Below are 22,376 nucleotides of genomic sequence, written 5' to 3' on the forward strand. Positions count from 1 at the left end.
GAAATGAAAGTAAAAGAAAAGCTGAACAATTTTTCGCGTAGCTATAAATCAACGTAGCAAATGGATGTAGAAATGGCAGCTGGAGGCGTGGTGGACATTCGTGTTGCAGCTAGACAGAGAGAGACAGAGAGAGGGCGAGAAGGCGTGGCATGTATCTATCGCATATATATAAATATATATCTATTACATGGTCCTTGTGGCTCCTCGTCCTGTGAAATGTCACAGCTGCTTGCAACGTAGGAGTCGACGAGTTAGTACAATTTTTCCACACACAATTTTCCACCATTTTCTCTTGCATTTTCCTTTTGCCTTTTCTTTTCTTTTTTTGGGTGTACAAATATTTTTGCAAGTGACGGAAAAACTGTTGCCGCACAAAAATCGATTTTTGATTACATTTTCTAGGGAAACTCTGGAACCAACTTCTGATTGCTGTGCCTCCTCACTTTTCGTGCACCACTTGGGCGGGCTCCATGGTGTACATGTCGCGCAGGAGCCGAGCTATGGGCACATTTCCAATCGTTTCCTTGAAGAACAGCGCCTCGATGGTCGAGGCACGGATGGTCCTTAGCGATGGCAGCAGCAGCAGCAAGCGGCCAAAGCGTGTGGCCTGCCGCGAGTAGCGAAGACGCACATGATCCGACAGGATGCACTGGGCCTGATCCTGCAGCATCTCCACGGGCTGCACGTCGCACAGGCCGGCAGTTTCGGGGGCAAACAAGGCGATGGCCTTCATGCAACCAACTTCGCTGCCATCGGGCGTGATCTGGCGGAAGCGGCAGAGGATCTCCTGAATGGTTTTCATCTCCGTTTGCGTGGCCTCGTCCTGCAGCACGCGCTCTTTGATCAGCGGCGATTCCAGAATGGGTGTCAGGTCCAAGGGTATGGTCCATTGGGCGAGATTTAAGAGGAAAAGCTCCTTCCAGGATTCCTGCAAAGGCAAAACGGAGATTTAGTAAGGATTTAAATGGTAAGTATTTAAGGAATGCTTCTACCTGCAGTAACAAATGCTGATCATTTTTGGAGAGCGTCTGGAAGGGCATGAGGCACTTGACCCAACGCACGGCCATGAACAGCAGACGAGCCGTCGTCTCCTGCAGCATCTCCCAGGAGAGGAGTCTCGAATCGAGCAGCTGCTGTGGCAGTGGCGGTGGAAAGAGCAGCGTATTGTGTTGCACCTGGTACTGAATGAGCTCCTGGCACTTGTCTGGGCTGAGTAGCAGCTCCAGGAAGCCATTCGAAGCAGCAGCCGAGGCCGCCGATGGGTGGCAAGGACGCAAACCAATCGTCGGAGGGTGTGGTGCGGCATGTGGTGGCGGTGTGGGCGTCGTGGGTGTTGGCGAACCCGAGGTAAAACTCGATAGTTTTTGCTCGCCATTGAGGCTGCTGCTGCTGGCCTGATGCTGATGATGCTGTAGCTGATGATGATTATTGTGGATGCTGTGCATCAGCAGCGAGGCATGACTCGGTGGCGTTGTGGCGCCACTCAAACTGTGCTGCGATGTCTGTCGTGGCGGATGATGATGCTGTGGCGAGCCCTGAGAATCCGTCAGCGTTGGCGCTGGGGAAATGCTGCCCGCACTCAGTGGCGGCGATGCCGAGGGTGAGGGTGTCTCTGTCTCCACATTGACACGTGGACTTTCGCTGCCACCGACACTCCTCGAGCCAATGCTGGAGATCGATTGAATCGAATTGCTCGGCGAGGGCGAGGAGTAGTTGTTGTTGTTGTTGTTGCTGTTATTGATAGTGGGGTGGCCATAGGGCGAGGCGGAGGCAGCGGCGGCAGCAGCGGTGGTTGTGGAGGAAACAACGGCTGCCACTGCGGTGGCCGTGGCTGCTGTAATCCCCGGCAGCTTGCTGGCCGCCTCCGCAATCAGATTGTGATGCAGCAGGTGCGTGGGGAAGCCGGTGGCCGTGCTGACACCATTCTGAGGCACCACCAACGCATGGTGCCCCCCCGGGTGATGAAAGGCTGTGGGATGTGGCTGCTGTGCGTGTGGCGGCGCTACCCCCCCTACCGCCTGCTGTTGCTGCTGCTGATGGAATCCTTGAGGATTCGTTGGCGCAACTGGCGGCACCGACGGATGCGTGGATATGTGCTGCGTGTAGTTGAATGATGCCGAGACATTCGTCACCAGCGACACGGGCAGGTGTCCTCCGGCGCTGGCATGATGATGATGGTGCAATCCCGCTGCTGCTGCGGCCGCCGCTGCAGCATGATGGGCGGCCGCCGCATGGGCATGTGCATGATGATGATGGTGATGGTGATGATGTGCAGCGGCATGATGGGCAGCGGCTGCAGCCGCCGCTGCATGATGATGGTGGTGATGCAACTGCGGATGGAGCTTGGGTTTTCGCGGGCCACGCTCGTGTTGGACGGCTGCAAGAGAAGAGGGTGAGAGATGGATGAAAGGGCATTAGATGTGTTTTATGAACGAGAGAGAATATTTTGGGTACTTCTGTGGCTGGGCGGTAAATCAGAAAAATATTTTATAGAACAAAAACCTAAACAAATCAGTAAAAAATCAATAAAAGTACTCAACAAATAATCGAGAACTGGAAAAAATATTACCAAGAAAATTCCATGAATATTACAGCGAAACTGACCGAAATGGTTTCAATCAAATTTTTGAAATAGTATCAGGAATTTACTGTAAATCAAATTAGGAAAATACTACAAAACATTACAATATTTCTAGTGTTCGTTCGGCAAAGAACTCTTTTTTGAGTTCAAAATTTTTAGTAACATTTGTACCTGGTCAATGCGGACTCATATTCTGCGAAAAACCAATTTCGCTGTAGCGATTAAATTAAAAAAAATATATATTTTAAAAAAACGGCAAACAGAATTAATTAAAATTAATACCAAAAAAAAAGTTGGAACGTTTGTGAGACGCTTCGTACGCGTCAAAGCTTTTATGGCTTTTTTAACTTAGTTGTTTTTTTCGAATTATACATTCAACATCTGTACATCCACTTTCAACCACAAATACAATAAACCCTATTTCCTCTTCGAGTACCGGGTATTAAAATTCTATACAGAACACAAAAAAAAAGCTATAAATAATTCAAAAAAAAATACTAGAAATAATGACTGAAAAGAACTTAACAGAAGACCACAAAGAAAATGAGAGATTGAAATCTAACCCTAAGCCCATCAGGGGATATCTCAGGGATTTGTAAGAGGTTCTAAAAGTATCTTAGAGTATCTTATAAACGTAGGCGCAGGAGAAGGAGTAATGACTTCTACCATTCCAAGTCAAGTTCCATGAAGTGTTTTACCCTCTTCCCTGCACTTATTTTAGGCTGATTTCCCTCACATTTTACCACCTGAATTCCCACTCGTATTTGCATCCGCCCCGTTCAGATTCAAATCGGAATCATCTCCAACTCTGCATCTCTTGTGTCTTCCCCATTGAAAATCAGTTCAAGTGTATAATTTCCACTAATCTGTCGTTAAGTATTTAAATAAATAAAAGTTAATTTCAAAAGATACTTTCTCCGGATACTTTTTTGCATGATTTCTTTGAAGTGTTGTGTGCCCCTCCAACCAAGAAAAGGTTCGACTTTCTCTCGTTCTGTGTGTGGCCTTTACAAATAGATAGGGAGGAGGAGAGTATGGGGGCATGGGATACAAAGACATAATAAACCGATTATTAAAATGCTAAAGATGCAAAAGATACAAGGATACAGAAAGGCAACGCCGGTCCGTCCCTTCTGTCTCGTGTGAACTGTTGCATATGCCACAAGTTGAACCTTGAATCTGAATCTCTTGTGAGGTGGGGGCAACATGTATCATGTGTGTGTGCATGTGCTCTGTGCTGTCATGACTTTTATTTGTTTGTAATTAAATGTATCTATAGATGGTGCCACAGCTACTGCGTCTCTTTCGGATGTGTGTGTGTAGCTCGTGACATGGCGCAAAAACGGGGTGACATTTTAATCCTTCAGGATAATCGCATATATGATGTGCCTTCCACTGTAAAATGACTGCAGCCACTTGAATGTTTCTCGAAAAACCCCTTTACCCTGCCCCCCACCTCCTCTGTGTGGCAAGCACTCCCTGCCCCTGCCATTTTCATGCCACTTAAAACTAGCGCGCTCGAAAAAAGTCTCAAAGCTTTCAAAAGATCACAAATTTCAATTAAAGAAAATGCCGAACTCATCAAATTTTTATTTGCTGCGGGTTTTAGCGACAGAAAAAAACTTTCTGCACTGCCACTCCCAGTTTTCCCCTAAAACTTGAAACATTTTTGTGGCTCAGCAAAATAAGAAAAAGTCCTTCCAGACACTGCCGTTGAATACCCTTTTTGGTGGCATATTTTGATTGAATTAAAGCGAGCTATTTATGTTTGCGAAAAGACTTTGTTTAACTGCGAAAAGATATCCTTTTTCTGTCGAAAGTTTACCCTTCTGCTCCGAAATACTTCTGCGCTCCAACAGCTTCACAAAATGTATTTACCCTCCTCTAAAGGGTGCACAAAAAGAACGAGCAAAAGACGAAGCAAAATACGCCCAAAAAGTAGCTCAAACTTCAACTTAAACCTTTTTTTTCTTCTTGGGCTGTGATGACTCCCACCGCGACCCTCTTCCCTGCGGGGGCGTGGCAAACAAAGAAACGTGTGAAAAAGGCAACAAAATTAGCTGCCAGAAGCACAAAAAAATAAAATGAAGATTCTTCCTTTTTGGCCCTGCACTTTTGTTTTTGATTTTCTGCAGCTTTTTTTTGGTTGGAAGCGCCGCCATTTTTTCCACTTGGTGTGGGAAAACTTTGTTTAATGTAAAAGGCAGCGGGAAAACCCGAGAGAAGAAGAGCGGCAAAATGATTTACTTGCTAAAAAGTTATGATGATGGAAAATGCAAAAGTCGTGTCTCTGCGTCGAATGATAAAGAGGAAAAGCCCCAGAGGCGGTTTTCTATTTGTTAAAAATGCTTTAGGAAGTGGAATTTTGAGGGGGATAAATTAATCCTTAGAAAATTATTGAAATAATGAGGAATATATTTGTGAAAATATGTATATAGAGTAAATAATAAGGGTATGATTCGATTGAATAAATGTCTGGAGACTCCATTCGATTTTTCAAAGGTGTATAAAAAATACATTAAAAATATCCAAAAATCTTGTAGTAGTTTTTTGGCATTTAATCCTGCTTTTGGGGTCTATTTTGATCCTCTCAATGAATATGAAATCTAATTAACACTTGACTTGTAAGCTCTACAGGGACCACACTACCTGGACTTCCATACTCCATACCACCCCCCACAGCACTTCAGCCACAACACCTGGAAAGACTCTCAAGAATCTCTCACTCCCTCAGCAATCTGTTCTGCCCGAAATGTGTAACAAAAAGTTACGCCCTTATGGGCGAAAAGAATTACCAATCTACAAATCTAATTAGCAACTCATTACGAGGACCACAGCCACCCTACATTTCCCCGGAAAACATACACAGATACAGATACAGAGATACACAGAAAAAAGAACAAACATATTGACCGATTTGCTGAAGCTAATCAATTAATTAGGGCAGTGAGGGAGTGCAGGGAGGCTTAGGGACACAGTCCAAGCAAAAACAATTATGTCAAAATAGAGAGAAAAAGAGCAGGAAAAACAGTGGACAAGAGGGGGAAAATCACCAGGAAACAGCAACAGAAACAGAGACACACACACACAGACAATGGTAGAATGGATGTCAGCATGCCAGAAAATGGGCAAACGGGAGAAAAAAAAGAAGCGGTAGAAAAATTAATGATAAGTGGCAGCAGGAGCAGAAGAGCCAGTCGAGCCGAGCAGGATGTTCTACAGCTGTAGCCATTCCCAGGAACCAGGAAACACCCACAGGACGACTTCAAGGCACGCAAAAATGTTTCCCAATTAATGATGATGATCATCAGCACCAGAGAAAAACACTCTACTGGTGGGAGGGGCGGCGGATGGAATGTCCTACCGTAAGCTGAAAAGCGCAAAGCGTGCCCCAGAAATCGAAATAAATAAATCGGTAAACGATAATGAGAGAGGAGAGCAGGAAAGGCCTTTACATTATTTTTATATGCAGAGACAGACACCCACTCAGAGCAGGATCAGGGACACCTTTCCTCCCACTTTACCCCCTCAGATAATGTTGTAATAAAAACTTCGACCCACAATAAGAGAAATGTATCAAAAATGTTGTGTGGCTGTATGTTTGGCAGGCAAATTAAAAGTAAATAAGGCAACGTTTTGGCATGGCTAAAATCATGCGATGAAGAGGGTACAAACCCGAAAATAAAATACAAAGAAATATAAACCGTGAAATTAGGAAAACACTTGAAGTGATTCGATGCGCTTTCCCCTCGTCTACGAGTGCGGGTGTGCGCCTCTGTGAATGAGTTCTGAAGGGTGTGGGATATGGGTTGGGGTGTATGGGATAATGTTCAAGGGGTGTTTACATTTAGCCACTGATTCGCGCTAGGGGAGGTTTGATCGCCGGGGTCTTGTACGAGGCTGCGTAATGGTCCATAATGGCCACACTTTGTGTCAGCTCAATTCTCAGTACAATATTCTCTTGGTGGCAGGCAGTCAACCGTTGAATTGTCTGGGCGGTACAATGGTTTTTGAATAGAGCGATTGTTAAGTAGTTATCTTCGGTAGAGAAGAATGTGGGGGAAGGTAAGGGACATAGGTTTGATGTTGATACTCATCAAAGGATGATTTTTGCGCATTGATACACTTTGTGGAACTTAAAAAATTAGAAATTGAAAGGAGACTTTGGGAAATTATTTTCAGGAAATATTGGAATTGTTACATATTTTTTGGGCTTTTTGGTGGTATTATTTGTAGACGTTTTCTGGTAATATTTACCATAATGATTAAGAGTTCAAATTATGACACAAATTAAAGGGTTGAGGAATAACTTTATGTTTAGCTATTTCATCAACTATAGTTTTGGAATTGGTACAAAATTGATTTTATCTTGTAATGATAAGGGAGTGAGTAATTATTTTACCAAACAGTTTCCTTATTTATCGAAGATTATCTCAGGATAAGGAATTACTTTGCATTTCTCTAAGCTAAGAACTTATTTAGGCACTATTTTAACATCACATTTAACTCTTTCTTTCCTCCCAAGTTTGCCAGGATTTTAAGTTGAGTAATTATTATACCAGATACGAAATTGTTTCTATCTAGTTTCACAGCAGATTTTCACAGTATGATGAATTACCGTGCATTTCCCCAAGTTTAAAAATTCTTTTGGCACTAATTTAACACAAAATTGTACTCTTCCTTCCCTTAGTTTTGCTCTCGTGTTCATTCTATTTCTTGTTTTATCTTTCATAGCTTTGCCGTTTTTGTTGTTTAATTTATACAAATAAAACTTTAGCTTTTGTCATATTATTTACAGATATATGTACTATACGCCACCTGTCTGCAGCCCACTGCCGTTCAGCATAGAGTGTGTGCGGCATGTGGCATCAATGATGAGGCCAAGGGCTTTTATGCCTCCTCTCTGACTCTTGTGTCAGGGCCAACGATGTGCTCTTCGGATGGTTGGTTGGCTGGGATGCTGCACCCAAAAGAGTGAGTGATTTTAAATCCGCTTTTAATGTTGACACTGACACTTGCACACATACAGAGAGAGAGGGGGAGAGTGAGTGAGCGGGGAGGCATGACATGTGCAAGCCAGTCGCATTTACATGTCGCATGTTTCCCGGGCACTGCAGTCGGGCTGGGTCTGTGGCTCTCTCTCTCTGTGTGTGTGCAAAAGTGTATGCACATATCGTAGTAGGCTATAATGTCAATTAAGTAAAACATGCAACGCGCTACTGTATCTGTGTCTGTGTCTGTATCTGCAACATGGGGCAGCAGTATGCCTGTCTGTGTGTGGGCGTGTCTCTTAGCCATGGCTTTCTGTGCCCTGCAGTCATCTGTAAATGAAAATTGCCTACACCTCGGCCCCGCACATCGCAACCCAACCGAAAACTGGCGGCTTAAAAGCTGCACAATAAATATAACAGCCATGTATACATACATACATATATGTACATATATTTACATATATATACAGATATTCTATCTATATATGTATGTATGTATATGGTAAATATATCCGCAAAAATCAATACGTTAAAATGTGGTCATGAAATTAGCCAGAGACACTCACAGTCTGCCTTTTGCGCCAGCGCCAAAAAGTCGTCGGGGTGGTAATAGACAACAACAAAATGAACATTGACACTTGGCACTCATACGGCAGGGGCATGCCACATGGTGAGCGGCCTGAAACGACAAAGCACGAAGGGAGGGGCAGCCACCACACCGCAAGGCAAGGGGGCCTAAAACGGAACGAACCTTGGCTTACCGCAGTGGCAGGCAGCGGGCATGGAAACGGTTGACAAAAGGTTTAAGTGCCACAAAAATATATATGCAACAAAGTGTGGCACGAGAGAGTCCCTGAGAACTAAGCAGAAGCACTTCTATTTTCTAAAAGGATTTTCATTAGGTTTTCCGCCAGGCTGCGTCTTGTCGTTTTGCTGTAAGCCTTTCCAGGAAAACCCAAGAAAACGAGGAAAGGCCACAGCGACTGGCTGCCTTCTCGTTAGGAATTGTGTTTGCTTAGAGCTTGTAAAACCTTACGATTTGCAAAAAGCGCTAAAGTTAAAGTTCTACGGAAAGCACAGACATACGAAACGAGTTTAGATGAAAGGATTGTTGTGTACTCGCGGACTTAGGCGTTTTGTTATGGTTTATGAAAAGCATATTAAGTGAATGTACTCGTAGATGATGGTTTGTAGATTGCAGTGAATATTGGAAACTATTGCTAAAATAATGATATTTTAATTCCAGCGTGTCTTGAATTACATATACAAATATTGTAGGAGGAAACGGTGAACCCGTTCTAGAGATATCATTAGAGAAAAATTTGTAATTTAAAGAAAGATACTTCGGATTCCAAACAAGAATACAAGGATCCATGAAGTTTCTATAAAGAATGACATAGCTTGAGACTGTAGAAACTCATTCAAGGTTTGGGAAGAGTTGACACTTGGCAAATTTCTACAGATAAAACCTAGAAATCTCTGCTTTTTTCCATAGATAAATTTAAAAACATAGAAGCGCATTAGCAATTTTTGGAAGTAAACGCATCCTTAGAAAGTAGTTTTTGTTGAATTTAAACTCCAAGACTCTACAATGACCCAACGCGTTGCACTTTCTTTATGTTCGTTCACCACACGATCCCAATCTTGTTCGCTTAGTTTCGCCTTAGTTAATTTTCTAGCTCACCAAGACTAATTCGATATATCATCTTATATATCTCGTCCTATAGGGATAATATATCTTTTATTATCCTCCTGCTAATGATAATCCCTCTTTAAAACATCGAACATTTTCAGTTGTCCAACCATACAAAAAATGTCTTCATTGCCATTAGATGCCCCATTAGACATTACTTTTCGGCTCATCACGCACCCTGCAGCCAGTGGTGTAAGGAGCCCAATTTTCCCACGCACCCTGCAGTCCGCCCCCAATTTCACAAGGACTCCCAAGGATCTGGGGAGATGACAATATTTTTTATGGCGATTTGAAAAAGCGACACAAATCACTCAAAATGAGAAGAAATCCGCTTAAAATGCCGCGTAAATATTTGCCAAGGAAAAAGAATGTGAAAGCAAGGAATTGTCTGGTAACAGTAGTGGGTGGGGGAGGGGGGGGGGGATGGGTGGCAGGAGTACCAGGAAGGACGAAGGATGCGTGTGCTGATGATGATGATGCCTCTCTCTGACACTTTGGTGTGCGAGTATACAAATGCAAATACCATTAAATGTGACAAGTGGCAACATAATTTGTTAGAAGAGCTCTCCTGCCAGCTCTTCGTTCTTCTTTTTACTTATTCCTTTCGGTATTTGGTCGCTTTCTTTCTCTCATTCTTGGAGGGTGTGGCGGATATTAGCATACAAAGTAGCCAACATTTATAAGACTGTCAGGCAGTGGACGGCGTTGGTTCGGTGGTGCGTAGAAAAAATGTGCGCTGCTTGTCATATTTTCCCATAATAACTTATTTGTCAGAGTCTAAAGTGCTCTGGGCAGGAAGGAGTCAGGGGATTGTTGGCCAATGCGGCCATGATGCCAGTTTTGGTGTGGGACTGACGCTGGTGTTGTGGGTTGGAAAGATGCCTTTATCAGCCATGAGAATGACGATTAGGTGTTTTAGCATGTGAGGCTGGTACTTCTTCGATTGATTTATATTTTATTTATCTAAATTTAGAGATATTTGGTTGTTTAAATCTCTTTTTTTCGCACCAGATTATCTTTAATCTAAGACTTTTAGTTGATTTCTAAGATTTTCAACAGATAAACAACACTGGAAACACGTAAGTTGCAGACTTTTACCTATTGTCAGTCCAAACTCCAAACCAAACTTCCCTTTCTAGCACTAAAAGTGCCTTTGCCAACACTCCCATACGCTTACCAACACTGTTGGCTGGCAAACATATTTTCAATTAACTTTATTGGCACTTTGGCAACGTCGAGAAATCATACAAAAAGCGAAAGGAGGGAAACCAAACAGAAGGAAACAAAAAGGAAAAGAAAAAGAAGGGAACCAAAAACTAGAAAATGGCTAACCACAGCAGGGTGCCAGAGCGAGCCACCCCCAAACCCCTCTCTTAACAACTTTACTACTCGCATGTGGCAGCCACCAGCCCGTGCCACACACACAAAAATCTTACACAAACGTGCCTTGAACGATTTTTGTGGCTTTTTTGCTTTTTGCTCTAAACAACAAAAGCATTTTGTATCTGTCTGTTGGTGGATGCTACTACAATGGTGCTTCGTCTCTGTGGCTGTGGGTGTGTATCTTGGGGGGTGTCTATGTATGTTTATTGTTTATTTACGGCTACCAGCCAAGGAAAACCCCAAAAAGGCAGCCTAACATGAGGCTTTGTAGCGGCCAAAAACTAAGAAAATGTTCCGCCCAAAACAAAAAAGAATGCCAAGAGACAGAAAAACATGCGACATGTCAGAGCATACTACGAGGAGGATTGTTCCCCCTGCTTCTATTGTTACTCCTTCTTGGGCAGCAGTGTGAAAGGAAGGATGCTCTTTCTGGGAGGAGAGCTGGGGCTGCTAGGGATACTCTTTCTGGGAAGAGTGTGGCTTTGATGGATTTTTGGATGGGTCTTTGTGGGAACGATAACATGGCAAAAGTTTGAAAAAACAAAGAAAGTTTTGTGGTGCAGAGAGGATTCTTTGGAATGGTTATTGATGTGTTTCATAAATTTGAGGATGGATATTATTTAGTGCTGGAAGAAAGTTTTTATCTTATATAATTACAGGCCACTCTCTTTATGGGTTTTTGTTTTTAACTTTCGTTGCCAATTTTTCTTCTTTCGAAAGACATCTAAATATACATTTAGGAATTCTTATTCTAGAGCATTTCCTCTACGGTTTTTCGTAGCTTTCCCTCTATTTTTGTGTTCCCTTTGTGTGTTGTTCTCTCTTAGCCCGTTGTGTTATTGTTGTTTCGCCTACACTTCAGGGAAGGAGTCTTCTTTCTCCCACTTTTGGGGCAAGTACATACGTAAACCACCTGCTCCTTTTGCTTCCTCGCCTTCTCTTTCTTTTTTGGCAGACATCCAACGCTTCTCTATAAATTTTCCCCTAGGTTTGAAGGTCTGTGTTTTGACTGACGTCTAAGTTTCGGTGTTTTGGGTGGGCAGCATCATCATTTGATTGCCAATACATTTTAGTCGCATTTCCAACAGCGGAAGCAACAGCAAACAGCGATGGGGGATAATGCGTGTAATCCGCTATTAAGTGCACATTGTCAATCGCTTCCCGCTTCCGGCTCTATCACCAGACTGCTGGCCCACCCCCTACACGGGAAAAGCGGAAAAGCGAGGCGAGAGGAGAGACCTTTGCGTGTGGGCAGAATCTGCAGCGATTCTCACGCTGTTGATGATGTGTCCTGTGTCCCTGTCCCTGTCCTGTGCGCAGTGAACCCATGAATAGGGCACAAATACTCTGACTACTCTGAATACTGGATGATGGCTCTTGAATCGTAATCGTATATACGAATCACCACCTCCCCCCTCTGCCTGACCCCACCTCCCCCTTGCAAACGCTATTATGTGTTTTTATGCTACATTTAATGTTGGCTTAAGAGCTTTAAAGCTAGCATTGTTGCAGCACACACAGCATTGAGCTGTGTATTTGGGTTTTTGGTTATGGCCATCCGATGCCCGATGGCCCATTGGTTGGGTGGGGCGGTGCCAGCGATGTGAGATTGAGAGAGACGCAGCAATGAGCGGCTTTTTGGGGCCAAATGGGGTATGGGGTGCTACTTCGAATCTGCTCCCGAATTTGGATATTGCGCAAAATCAGGCATTGTGAAGATGCAATTACATATGGAAGAGTCTATACTTATATTTATCATTCTTTATTATATGAATATTTAATTTGGTCTGATTTTCAACTGAATTTAAAGTGAGTTACACACAACAAATCTACGTAACTGCTCCGAGTAAATATCAGATATTTGTTGTAAGTCTACAATAAAAAGAAAGAATAACATTTAGATTGTAATTATTTCAGCTGTTTTCGAGTTCTTCTCCACAAGTGCCATGCGAAACGAAAGCGCCATAAATTTTATCATCAGGATTTCCTGATAAGTGCACTTGTTGAGTAATTTCTCAAAATAAAACTTATAATTAAGGCACTCCATAATTATACCCGGTACTCGAAGAGTAAATAGGGTATATTGTATTTGTGCGGATAACGGTTGTATGTAAAGCACAGAAGGAAACGTTTCCGACCCCATAAAGTATATATATTCTTGATCAGCATCAATAGCCGAGTCGATTGAGCCATGTCTGTCTGTCCGTCCGTCCGTCTGTCCGTCTGTCCGTCTTGTTTGTCGGCTAGTTCTAAGAGACTATAATAGCTAGAGCCACCAAATTTTGGCACCAGACTGCTGTATGCTCACACTGAAACCAGTGTATTTCAAAAATGAGCCCCGCCCCCTTCCGCCCCCCCCAAAAGGGCGAAAACCTCCCAAATCTACAATTTTGAAGATAGCAGAAAACTAAAAACCCTAATTGGGTTATTATAGCCATTATTATTATAGCCACAATGAAGAAATTAATTTTCAGTGGCCAAACCCACCCCGTTCCTCAGCTTATAGCAGCACACTCTGCTTCGCGCAGTTTATGGCCTCTGCCCCTGACACGTCTCTGCCGCTGCCTCTGCCGTGACTCTGCCCTGACTCTGCAGTGTGTGACTCTAGGGGAGGTGGCGAGCTAAAGGAGCGTGTTGGCGTGAGTAGTCTTGTTGAAGTAGATGACAGATGAAGAAAAAATTTAAAATTTGACAAATAACCACTAAGGTGCAGATGTAGTACTGAGTGCCGGGTATAAAAGTTGTGAAGCGGAAGAAGCGTCTCACACGTCCCTTCTCGTTTGAATTGATAAGATGCTAATTTATAATGCAATCCCCAAAGTATTGCATTTGATTAGATTCGACTGTTCGTTTGGGGGTATAAAATAGCCAACCTTTGGGAAGAATCTTCATAATCTTCGCTTTCCCTGTCTAGGGCGTATGAAATAATGCCAAGTATCATAGTTGGTGAGATCAACATAAGTTATCAGCGTCAGGCAACATTTTATGTATGTATTTGTAATTTCTCTCTAACCTTAAAATGGTAGATACTGGACTGGAGGCAATGACTTGGCAAATCATGGTAAATATAATTGGTTCTCAACTGTAGAGCCACACTAAACATTTGGAAACAAGTTGAACCAAATAATGAGAAGGGAATCGAGCATTGCGACAAATTGGGGTATACAGGGAACAGCATAAATTACACACTGAAAATGCATTTCTTCATTTTGGCTATAATAAAGTCTGATAGATCATATCTTCAAAATTGTGGACGTTCGTTCCTTTGCGGGGCGGAGGAGGCATGGCTTAATTTTGAAATAAACTTCATTCAGTGGATATCCTTCCGAAACGGAAGCGACATTAATATTATCATCCAGATTGCAATAATGTTTGATCATTTCTGATTGGTGCACTTTTGAGTTTTTCTCAGAATAAGACATTTAATAAAGGCATGATTGTAGTTGATAAGTGGTTTATTCCTTATCAGAATATTGTATTGAAGTGCCCAATTTATAATTGTTAAAAATTATTGATTAATTATTAATTATAATTATTATAATTGATTTGTTAAGACTTCTTTGTCTGTTGGGGTTACAATTGAAAATGTTAGCGAAGAATCATCATCGTCTTGTCAAAATGTTTTGAATGCCCTGTACTCTTGTTCAACTCCAGCTTGGGCCTGCTTTCCATGTCGGTGGCGTATAAACTAAATCAAATGTCATTTGTGGTGAGATCATGGGAATTAACTAAAATTCACTAACTTCAATATAATTCTCTGAATTTTGTAATTTTTTATGAATGCCTGGATTTTTCAACATTAAAACCAAAGATTAAAATTATTACCAAAGATTGGTGGTGGTTACTAATAAATAGAGCCAAAGCTAAACAAAAACCACCAAAAGGTACGACGCTTATGAATCTTGTCACCGCATGGGCGCGGAATTAATTTTATTCGATCCATAAGTATCACGAACATTGAGGATAGAAATTACACTTCACGCACTTTAGAGTCATCTGTTTTAGCCAAAAAAATTACAGTAATAGGCCGAAGTATTATGATACTGTACAATCAATCGACGCAGCCCCTCAGCTAAGAACGATGTCATTATTAGTGATCAGTTTTATGCTTCATGTTTAACCAACTTGATTAGAGGACTTTCTCTGTTGTGAAAACTTAAGAATCATCATAGTTTTTTCAAAAATGCTTCTCCTGCCTTCTTTCCTTCTTTTACCTTCTCAAATTTCCTGCCATTCCAAAAACAAATCAATTCAATTATCAAAATCAGATTCAACACTTTTCCATGGGGAAACTCTCACCAGCCAAGTCGAAAGACTCAGAGCGGGAGCGGGAGCTGGGGAAAAACCTCGCATAATTTATAATCAGCTTAATGACAACTACAGCAAAAACCCCAAGCTGGCATTTCATTTGCATGGCCACAAAACGAGAAGTAAAAGCCCGCGGCATTTTGGTTTTTGGGTTTTCCTGGTTTTCCCCAGTTCCAAGTGTAATTTATGCCCAAAATGTTGACGTGGGCGAGGGGAGGGCATAAGCAATTGGAGCTAATTTCCTGCATAATTAAGTGTATTTTGAAAGTAAAACAAAGGACTTGTAGCCGCCAGAAGTGTGAAAGGCGAGAAAGGGCTGGGGCGGGCATCGCTTACCATCCTTGTTCATGGCCGATTGAAAGCATTTGGCCAGGCGGCAGGCGCGACACTGATTCCGATGGGTCTTGTCCACGGGACAGCGTCCCTTGAGGTCCCCCGTGGCCTTGCAGGTGTAAATCCGGTTGCGATGAATGCTGCGCTTGAAGAAGCCTGAACAGCCTGGAAGGACATACGGGATAATCATAGGATTACATGGGGAATTATTATTATGGTAGGAGCAGAGAACTCACCATCGCAGCTATAGATGCCATAGTGTTTGCCCGAGCTTCGATCGCCACACACCTTGCACGGTATGTCCAGTAGGCGGTCACCCGCTAAAAGGGTTAAAAAAAAGAAGAGAAGAAAGAATAAATAAAACATAACCCAGAGAATTTTTGAGTATTTCTTAGTGCTTAACTGCTTAGCCCCGCTGGGAGAAAGAAATCTCACAAAAATCATTTAGTTTACAATATTCTCAAACCCAATGTAATTTATAATTTATACACTTTTAAAGGCATTTTAGTTGACACTTTCTTTTGTCCCCCCTCTCGACATATTTAACTTTTCATTTGCCACTAATCTCAGTGCCTCAAAGGGCGTCTATGGCTGCCGGTGTCTTCTGTCTGATGCCCCCAAAGACAAATACCATGTGTCACGCACCAAAGATTCGGTTGCCTACTTTGTGGCGCTGCTGCCGCGTGTGTTGTGCCGCGGATTAGCAAGTGAAAATGGCACTCAAACACACACACACACACACAACAGGAGCAGGAGCAGGAGCAGGAGCAGGAAAATACATATACATTATCCCTTTGACTGTGTGGCACGCTTCACAAATTAAGTTCAACACTCGGCACTTGTCAAAATAAAACGCTCTCCCACTTCAGTCTCCTCCTACCGCTGCTCATCGTGCTGTTTTGCCCTTTGTTTGAGCTCCTTTGTCCTGTGACATTTGACATATTGTCGCTTGTTTGGTGGTTGGGTCTGGTTCTGGGGTTTTTGGCGGCCCTCCGGGGTTTCACGGTTCGGGTTCTGTGGCCGGCGCGTGTTGCCAATTTTCACACCCTGCGCATCGGCCAATTGTCCGCAGCATGTTAACACCTTCCGCCTGCCCCCTCCCTGTCGTCTGCCCAGAGGGTTGCATCGGGATGTCAACCTTTTGTCGGCCTCTTGTTTTCTTTTTTAAAATATATTTTTATTGTTGATTTTACATATTTCTGTTTATTTATGCCATCATCGCATTGTGCGCTCTTTTTTTAGCTTTGTTTTTTTAGTTTGTCTTATGGAATATGCTTTCTGGTATGGAAATCTCGGACATGTTATCATAGGCCAAAAAGAGTTTTCAAGCCCTGTGTATTACCATCCTGTGGGTGTGGGCAGAACGTGAGAGTTTTGCATTTTGGGCGTGAGAGTTTTATTTGCAGAGAGTGGGATATAAATCCGAAATCATAATGGAATATAGATCTGGGAACTCAAATTTAATTCAAGCTGTCGGCTAGAAGACGTGGAATGGGCCACAGTTAATGCATTGAAGAATGAGATTTGATGAAATTATTCCCATTTTTGTTGCAGGTTTAAATGTATTCGAATATTGAGAAGTCCATTGCAAATATTAAGTCAATTCTGTCGTTTTAAGGTCTCGGTTTTTAGGGATTTAAAACTTGGTTTTCAGTAATCTTTCACATTGTTTCTAATGAACTTGGTATCAAAAGGTACATTTGGTAGGAATTCTTTACGACTCTTGCCAATCTGTTCTACATTAATTTGAAAAAAGAAAAATAAACATAAAATGTTTGAAGAAATCAATGGTACGCAGATAAAATAAAAGGAAAGAGGTAAATAAAAATAAAGAAAATAATATTACCTATTTTAGATTAATTTTTTGCATTGACTTTTCACCTCTTCCACCAGCTATGAACTGCATCTGAATCTGCAAAACATGAACTAAGAAGTTGAATAAACTAAACGTTATTGAAATTAACTTATTAACGTTTTGAAATTCATGAAATTGATGGAAAAATAATCTCAAAAGCTGAAAAGGATAAAGACAAGTAAAACACAAAAAAAAACTAAAATCCCGTACAATCTGCAATCATTTATTGAATATATTGAATATTGAAAACCGACGGCTTTTCGAAGAATTTCCTTACAACAAACCGACGGGAAATTAGCAATTTGCAGCACGAACTCCGAAGAAGTGTGTCATTTACCTGTGCCCATTTTCCGTTGATGGAAATATTTAAACCCTAGGGTATCCAGCTTGCTTAGATTTATGTTCCACAGTGTTGCAGTCACTATTTTCGTTTAATTATTACAATTAACAACAACTTTTGTCTAATTTGTTGTTATTTATCTTTAATTAGAACAGATGAGAAAATGCACTTGGCACACACTTCTCCGTTGCATACAGAATTTTCCTATTACTTCTTAACGTATAAGTTTTCCGTGTCACTGCGAATTTTTCTATCACTTCGTCACAAACGCATTTTTCACAGCATTTTCCTAACGTTTTGTTTTAATTTTTGAAACATATTTTTGGTATTGCCGATGCGAATCGAAGTTTTTTGGGGGCACTGTTCTGCTGTCCTGCTTTGGAGACGCGTATGCGGATTGCGGATCGGCTGGTCTGACGGACCAACTGTGAATGAGGCACACGGATGAGGCCGTGGCATGTGGCAGAGCCCAGCAGCAGCAACGGCGGCGGCGGCGGCGACCAGAACCGCCAATTACGAAAGTGAAGCTGCCAGAGGAGAGGTTTGTTGGTCCTTTTTTGCAGTCAATTTGACAAGGAGGGCAGGAGGCAAAGCCAAAGGCAGTGCCCACCCACCCAACCCCCTGCACATTTGCTGCCACAAAACGAAAAAAACAGAAGGAAAAGCGAGCGGCAAGCGGAAAACGCAGAGGAAAAACAGCAACCAAATGGAAGGCACAAAAAAAAAGGAGAAGAACCAAACGAAAGTCGAAAATTTACGAAAAGCTACAAAACGTTACATTTCATCCCTTGCGAGTGGGCGAGCAGAGAAGCCACACACCCAGCCACCCCCTCAACTGGACACACACACAGAGAAACGGAGATAGAGAGAGCGACAGAGTGAGATAGAGCGGGAGTGCGGGGGAGCAGGAGAGAGAACTGTGTTCGAGCAACCAACCGGAAAACGCCCTTTTTTGCCATATCCCCTCGGCCCCTGATGCGATTACAGCAAATGAGGACCGGCTTCCTGGCCGTCCACCATTTTTGTTTTTTTCACCATCCCCACCCAGCCGCACACACAGACACTGGCACACAGTCGAGTCACAGGACATGTCCTGGCACACGCACACTGTCGCAGCGTATCCTGTGGCTTTCGACAATTCACCACAAAATGTCAAGAATGACGAAAAGCTAGCCATGGAACGAAGCGAAACCCCACGATGGGGCGTCGTGCTTTCAGCTATCTCTCTCTCTCTCTCTCTCTGCCTTTTTCTCTCTCTCGCAGTCTGTGCTTTTGCGCCTTCTGGCTCTGCAGTGCTCGGCAAATACCATGCCATATCTACCTTCTGGAGTCAGGGTGTACCCTCCTGGCTTTCTCTCGATTTTTATTCGTTTTTTTTCGACTCTGCCTTGCCTCTGCTTTTGCTTCTGACGTCTGCCTTCTGCCGGTCCTGCTGCCATCATCCTCCTGCGCTTCTTGTAGGCTGTCGGATTATTAGTTCTAAAGTCAGGATCTCGCTCTCTTGCTCTCTCTCTCTCTCACTCTCTCACTCTCTCTGTGGCTTTGCAAAAAAGGGCGCTACAATTTAGGGTCCATTAAACCGTTCAAGTCATTTGGGTGCGCAACTTGTAAAAGGGTTGCCACAAAGGGATAAGTCGATGGGGTAGTCCTTACTTATGTATGTATTAATGGAACTGTAATTGAATGGATAAAGGGAGATCCATTTGCGACCAGGTGTATAATTTATTTTCAAAGCTAAACAAGTTGGGTTTGATTAAAAGCGAATTAAAAGCGAATTAAAAGCGATAGTATAGGAAAATACTACAGAATGCAGAAAATTCCCACCAAATAATACGAGTATAAGCAAAAATCAGACAAAAATATGGAAACAAAAAAAATGCATAGTGAATGATACTGAAAGATTTACTATAGAGCTAACAGAAACTATTAGGATACTCCAATGAACCTTGAATATTTAAATTTAGGTACATTTAATGCATTTGGCAATAGATTTCCATACATTTTTTCTTTAAAATTGTGAAATCTACTTAGAGGATTTGACAGGTTTTTCCCTTTCCCTTTCCCTTTCTTTTAAAATTATATTTGCTACCATTAAGTGAAAACTGTAGCTCTTTCGAGCAGCCAAGGGACTCCATTGGAAGCCACGTAGAACAATCTACATGGCATCCAACGCATCGCAATGGAAATGGGGGCATGGCATACATATGTGTGTGTGGGGGCCATGGATATATAAGAATACATTTGTATGTCTGACTGTATGAATTTATGTCTGTATCTTATGCACATGTGTGTTGGGTGGCATCAGCTATAAGTATGTGTGTGTATCAGTAGCTGTGTGTGTTAGCGGCATTTTCGCAATGGCGTTTCCTCGACAAGCGACTGGCTGGGAGTCCCCTGCCCGTTCCTTCGGGCGTTGTGGGTGGGATGTGGATCGATTGTATCTGGTGGGTTGCCGTTGCTGGTGTTGTTGGTGTGTTTATAGGGGTTGATTTACTGACTCTCCATCTCTAAATTGAAATGACTTTTGTGACAGTCTGGCAACGAGAGGGGGAAAGAGCTGCACATACGCATAGATGTCAGGCTAGAAGAGCGCTCTCCGGTTACGTCTTGCTGGGTGGGGTCTTGTAATTTCTGGTTTATGGCAAGTGGGGCGATTTTGTGGCTCAAACTCTTGGCCATTACAAGAGTCCACTAAGGCAGAGGATTCGTGACTTGGGTATATAATGGTCCCACCCACTCAACGCCCCCTTATACCCCACCCACTCGCTGTAATACAATCCTGCGGTTATATTTAACCAGTCAGAATGCAAAGTCATTTACACAGGCACAGGCAATGAAGTCGACGTCAACGTCAGGCGTTTGGTGGTAAATCAACCAGAAACCAGGCAACCCTCCCACTCACACTCTTTCCTCCACTCTTTCCCTGCTACACACACAAACATGTTCTCCCCACTTCCTGGCTCACGCACACACATCGTCAGCCGTTTCTGGCAAATTTGTGGCATCAAGAAGTCGCATTTTTTTCTATGACCCCCACGCCTCAACAGCATCTCATCTCTTCTCTTCTCTCTATCGCATTCGCTCTCTCTTGCCACCCGAATATGCGCCAGGCCACGCCCACTTTGCAAGCCAAAAAACTCACCACTTTTCGAATAATTTTCGCGCATGCTCCCTGTCTTCATTCGAATTTTGAGTTCGAAAAATATAGAAATTTACGGAAACAAACGAGGCCAGGCCAGGCCATGACTTTTGAGATTTCCCCTTGCCTGTCAAGGCTGTTTGGGAAATGTTCAGGGTAGTTCGGAGCGGAGCTCATTCTCTGTCTAGGCCTTGCACTGTCAACATCCCTAGTGTTTCTAAATTTTGTAGTTTTGAAATTGAAACGTTGTTTTGTCCAATTTGACGAGAAAAAAATTACTTGCAAGTGAGTAAAACTGTGTGAATAAAATTAAATAAAAAATGAATTTGCTTTGCACAGAAGCTAGCCAAGAAATAGCCATGGATGGGTACTACAATGGCAGCGGTTATGGCAATATCTACGCTCAGGGGTCATCGCAGGGTAACAGCTACGGTTACGGCTCCTCTGGGATGTGCTCCAACGGAGGTTGCTCCAATGGAAGTTGCTCCAACGGCAGCTGCTCTATGGGGAGTTGCTCGAACGGCAGCTGCTCCAATGGAAGCTGCCTCAACGGTAGCTGCTCCAACGGAAGCTGTATCTCCGGCCGGTGCACTCGCATGTCGGCAGGAGGTCAATTTGGCTTCTGTTCCGGTGGCAGCTGCGGACGCGGTGCAGCGGGCAGATCGGGAGGTAAACCAGCGTGGAACTCAAATTGGAATGGACGCCAGCACTAAAGAGCTGAGCGGCTCATCGAGGCGCAGGAACGCTCCGTCGACTGGCAAAACAACGTTACAAATTTCAAGCTAATTCGCTATCTACTCGTGACCAACTTGTAAACATCTGTCGCGCCATAACACTACAGTATTCTGACTGCCTGTAATAGACTATAAAAGATAGAAAATTAAAAAAAATTGTTATACCCGGTACTCGAAGAGTAAATAGGGTATATTGTATTTTTGCTTGAAAGTGGATGTATGTAACGCGCAGAAGGAAACGACCCCATAAAGTATATATGTTCTTGAGCAGCATCAATAGACGAGTCGATATAGCAATGTTTGCCTGTCCGTCCGTCTTATGAGCGCCTAGTACTCAGAGACAATAAAAGCTAGAGCCACAAAATTTTGCATCCAGACTTCTGTATGCTCACACTGTTACAAGTGTAATTCAAAATCGATCCCCGCCCCCGCACAAGTGCGAAAACCTCCCAAAGCTTTTGAAGATAAAAGAAAACCATAAGACACAAGGGAACCAAGTTTATGGTCACACTGTTAGAAAAGTATTTCAAAATTTCGACCCGCCCCCAATAAGGGCGAAAATCTGCTGTGTCTACTATTTTGAAGATAAGAGAAATCCGTAGGAAAGGACCATATCTATATGATCACCGAATTGGGATTAGGCTGGATCTTTATTATAGGCAGAATAAAGAAGTCACAGAGCGTGTTGGCGTAAGAAGTGAGGTAGATGTAGATGACATACATATGTAGAAAAACTGCAAAAAAAGTTATTCTAACTGAGTACCGGGTATAAAAGTGTTGACGCTTAAGAAACGTCTCACAAGTGTTATTTAATGTAAAGAATAATTGTTAGGTACAGTACACAATAATTCTCAGTTGACACTCGATGCCTCCATGCACTCTCTGCCTTGGTTACAAATACTCGGTACTCAAAGAGTAAATAGGGTATATTCTATTGGTCGAATTTAACAGACAGATGGAAACGTTTCGACCCTATATATATACCCTATGTATATTCTTGATCATCATCAATAGCCATC

The 22,376-nt window shown here is 42.8% G+C and overlaps 2 protein-coding genes across 2 annotated transcripts; one reads left to right on the forward strand and one right to left on the reverse strand.

Moving 5' to 3' along the window:
* Nucleotides 1–415: 415 nt before the first annotated feature.
* Nucleotides 416–17,554, reverse strand: LOC117901087 (nuclear receptor subfamily 2 group E member 1). The gene is made up of 5 exons (XM_034811712.1): nucleotides 17,482–17,554; nucleotides 15,526–15,609; nucleotides 15,293–15,454; nucleotides 993–2,377; nucleotides 416–928 (listed from the first exon to the last, which is right to left on the reverse strand). The coding sequence occupies exons 1-5, from the start codon at nucleotides 17,489–17,491 to the stop codon at nucleotides 440–442; spliced, it is 2,130 nt and encodes a 709-aa protein (XP_034667603.1). The 5' UTR covers nucleotides 17,492–17,554; the 3' UTR covers nucleotides 416–439.
* A 3,208-nt stretch (nucleotides 17,555–20,762) lies between these two features.
* On the forward strand, nucleotides 20,763–21,525 carry LOC117900668 (keratin, ultra high-sulfur matrix protein). The gene is made up of 2 exons (XM_034811113.1): nucleotides 20,763–20,908; nucleotides 20,963–21,525. Exon 2 carries the CDS (start codon nucleotides 20,983–20,985, stop codon nucleotides 21,334–21,336), a length of 354 nt encoding a protein of 117 aa, XP_034667004.1. The 5' UTR covers nucleotides 20,763–20,908; nucleotides 20,963–20,982; the 3' UTR covers nucleotides 21,337–21,525.
* The last annotated feature ends 851 nt before the right edge of the window (nucleotides 21,526–22,376 follow it).

Source organism: Drosophila subobscura, chromosome U (genome assembly GCF_008121235.1).
Source record: "Drosophila subobscura isolate 14011-0131.10 chromosome U, UCBerk_Dsub_1.0, whole genome shotgun sequence".
In the NCBI taxonomy this organism is placed as follows: Eukaryota; Metazoa; Arthropoda; class Insecta; order Diptera; family Drosophilidae; genus Drosophila; species Drosophila subobscura.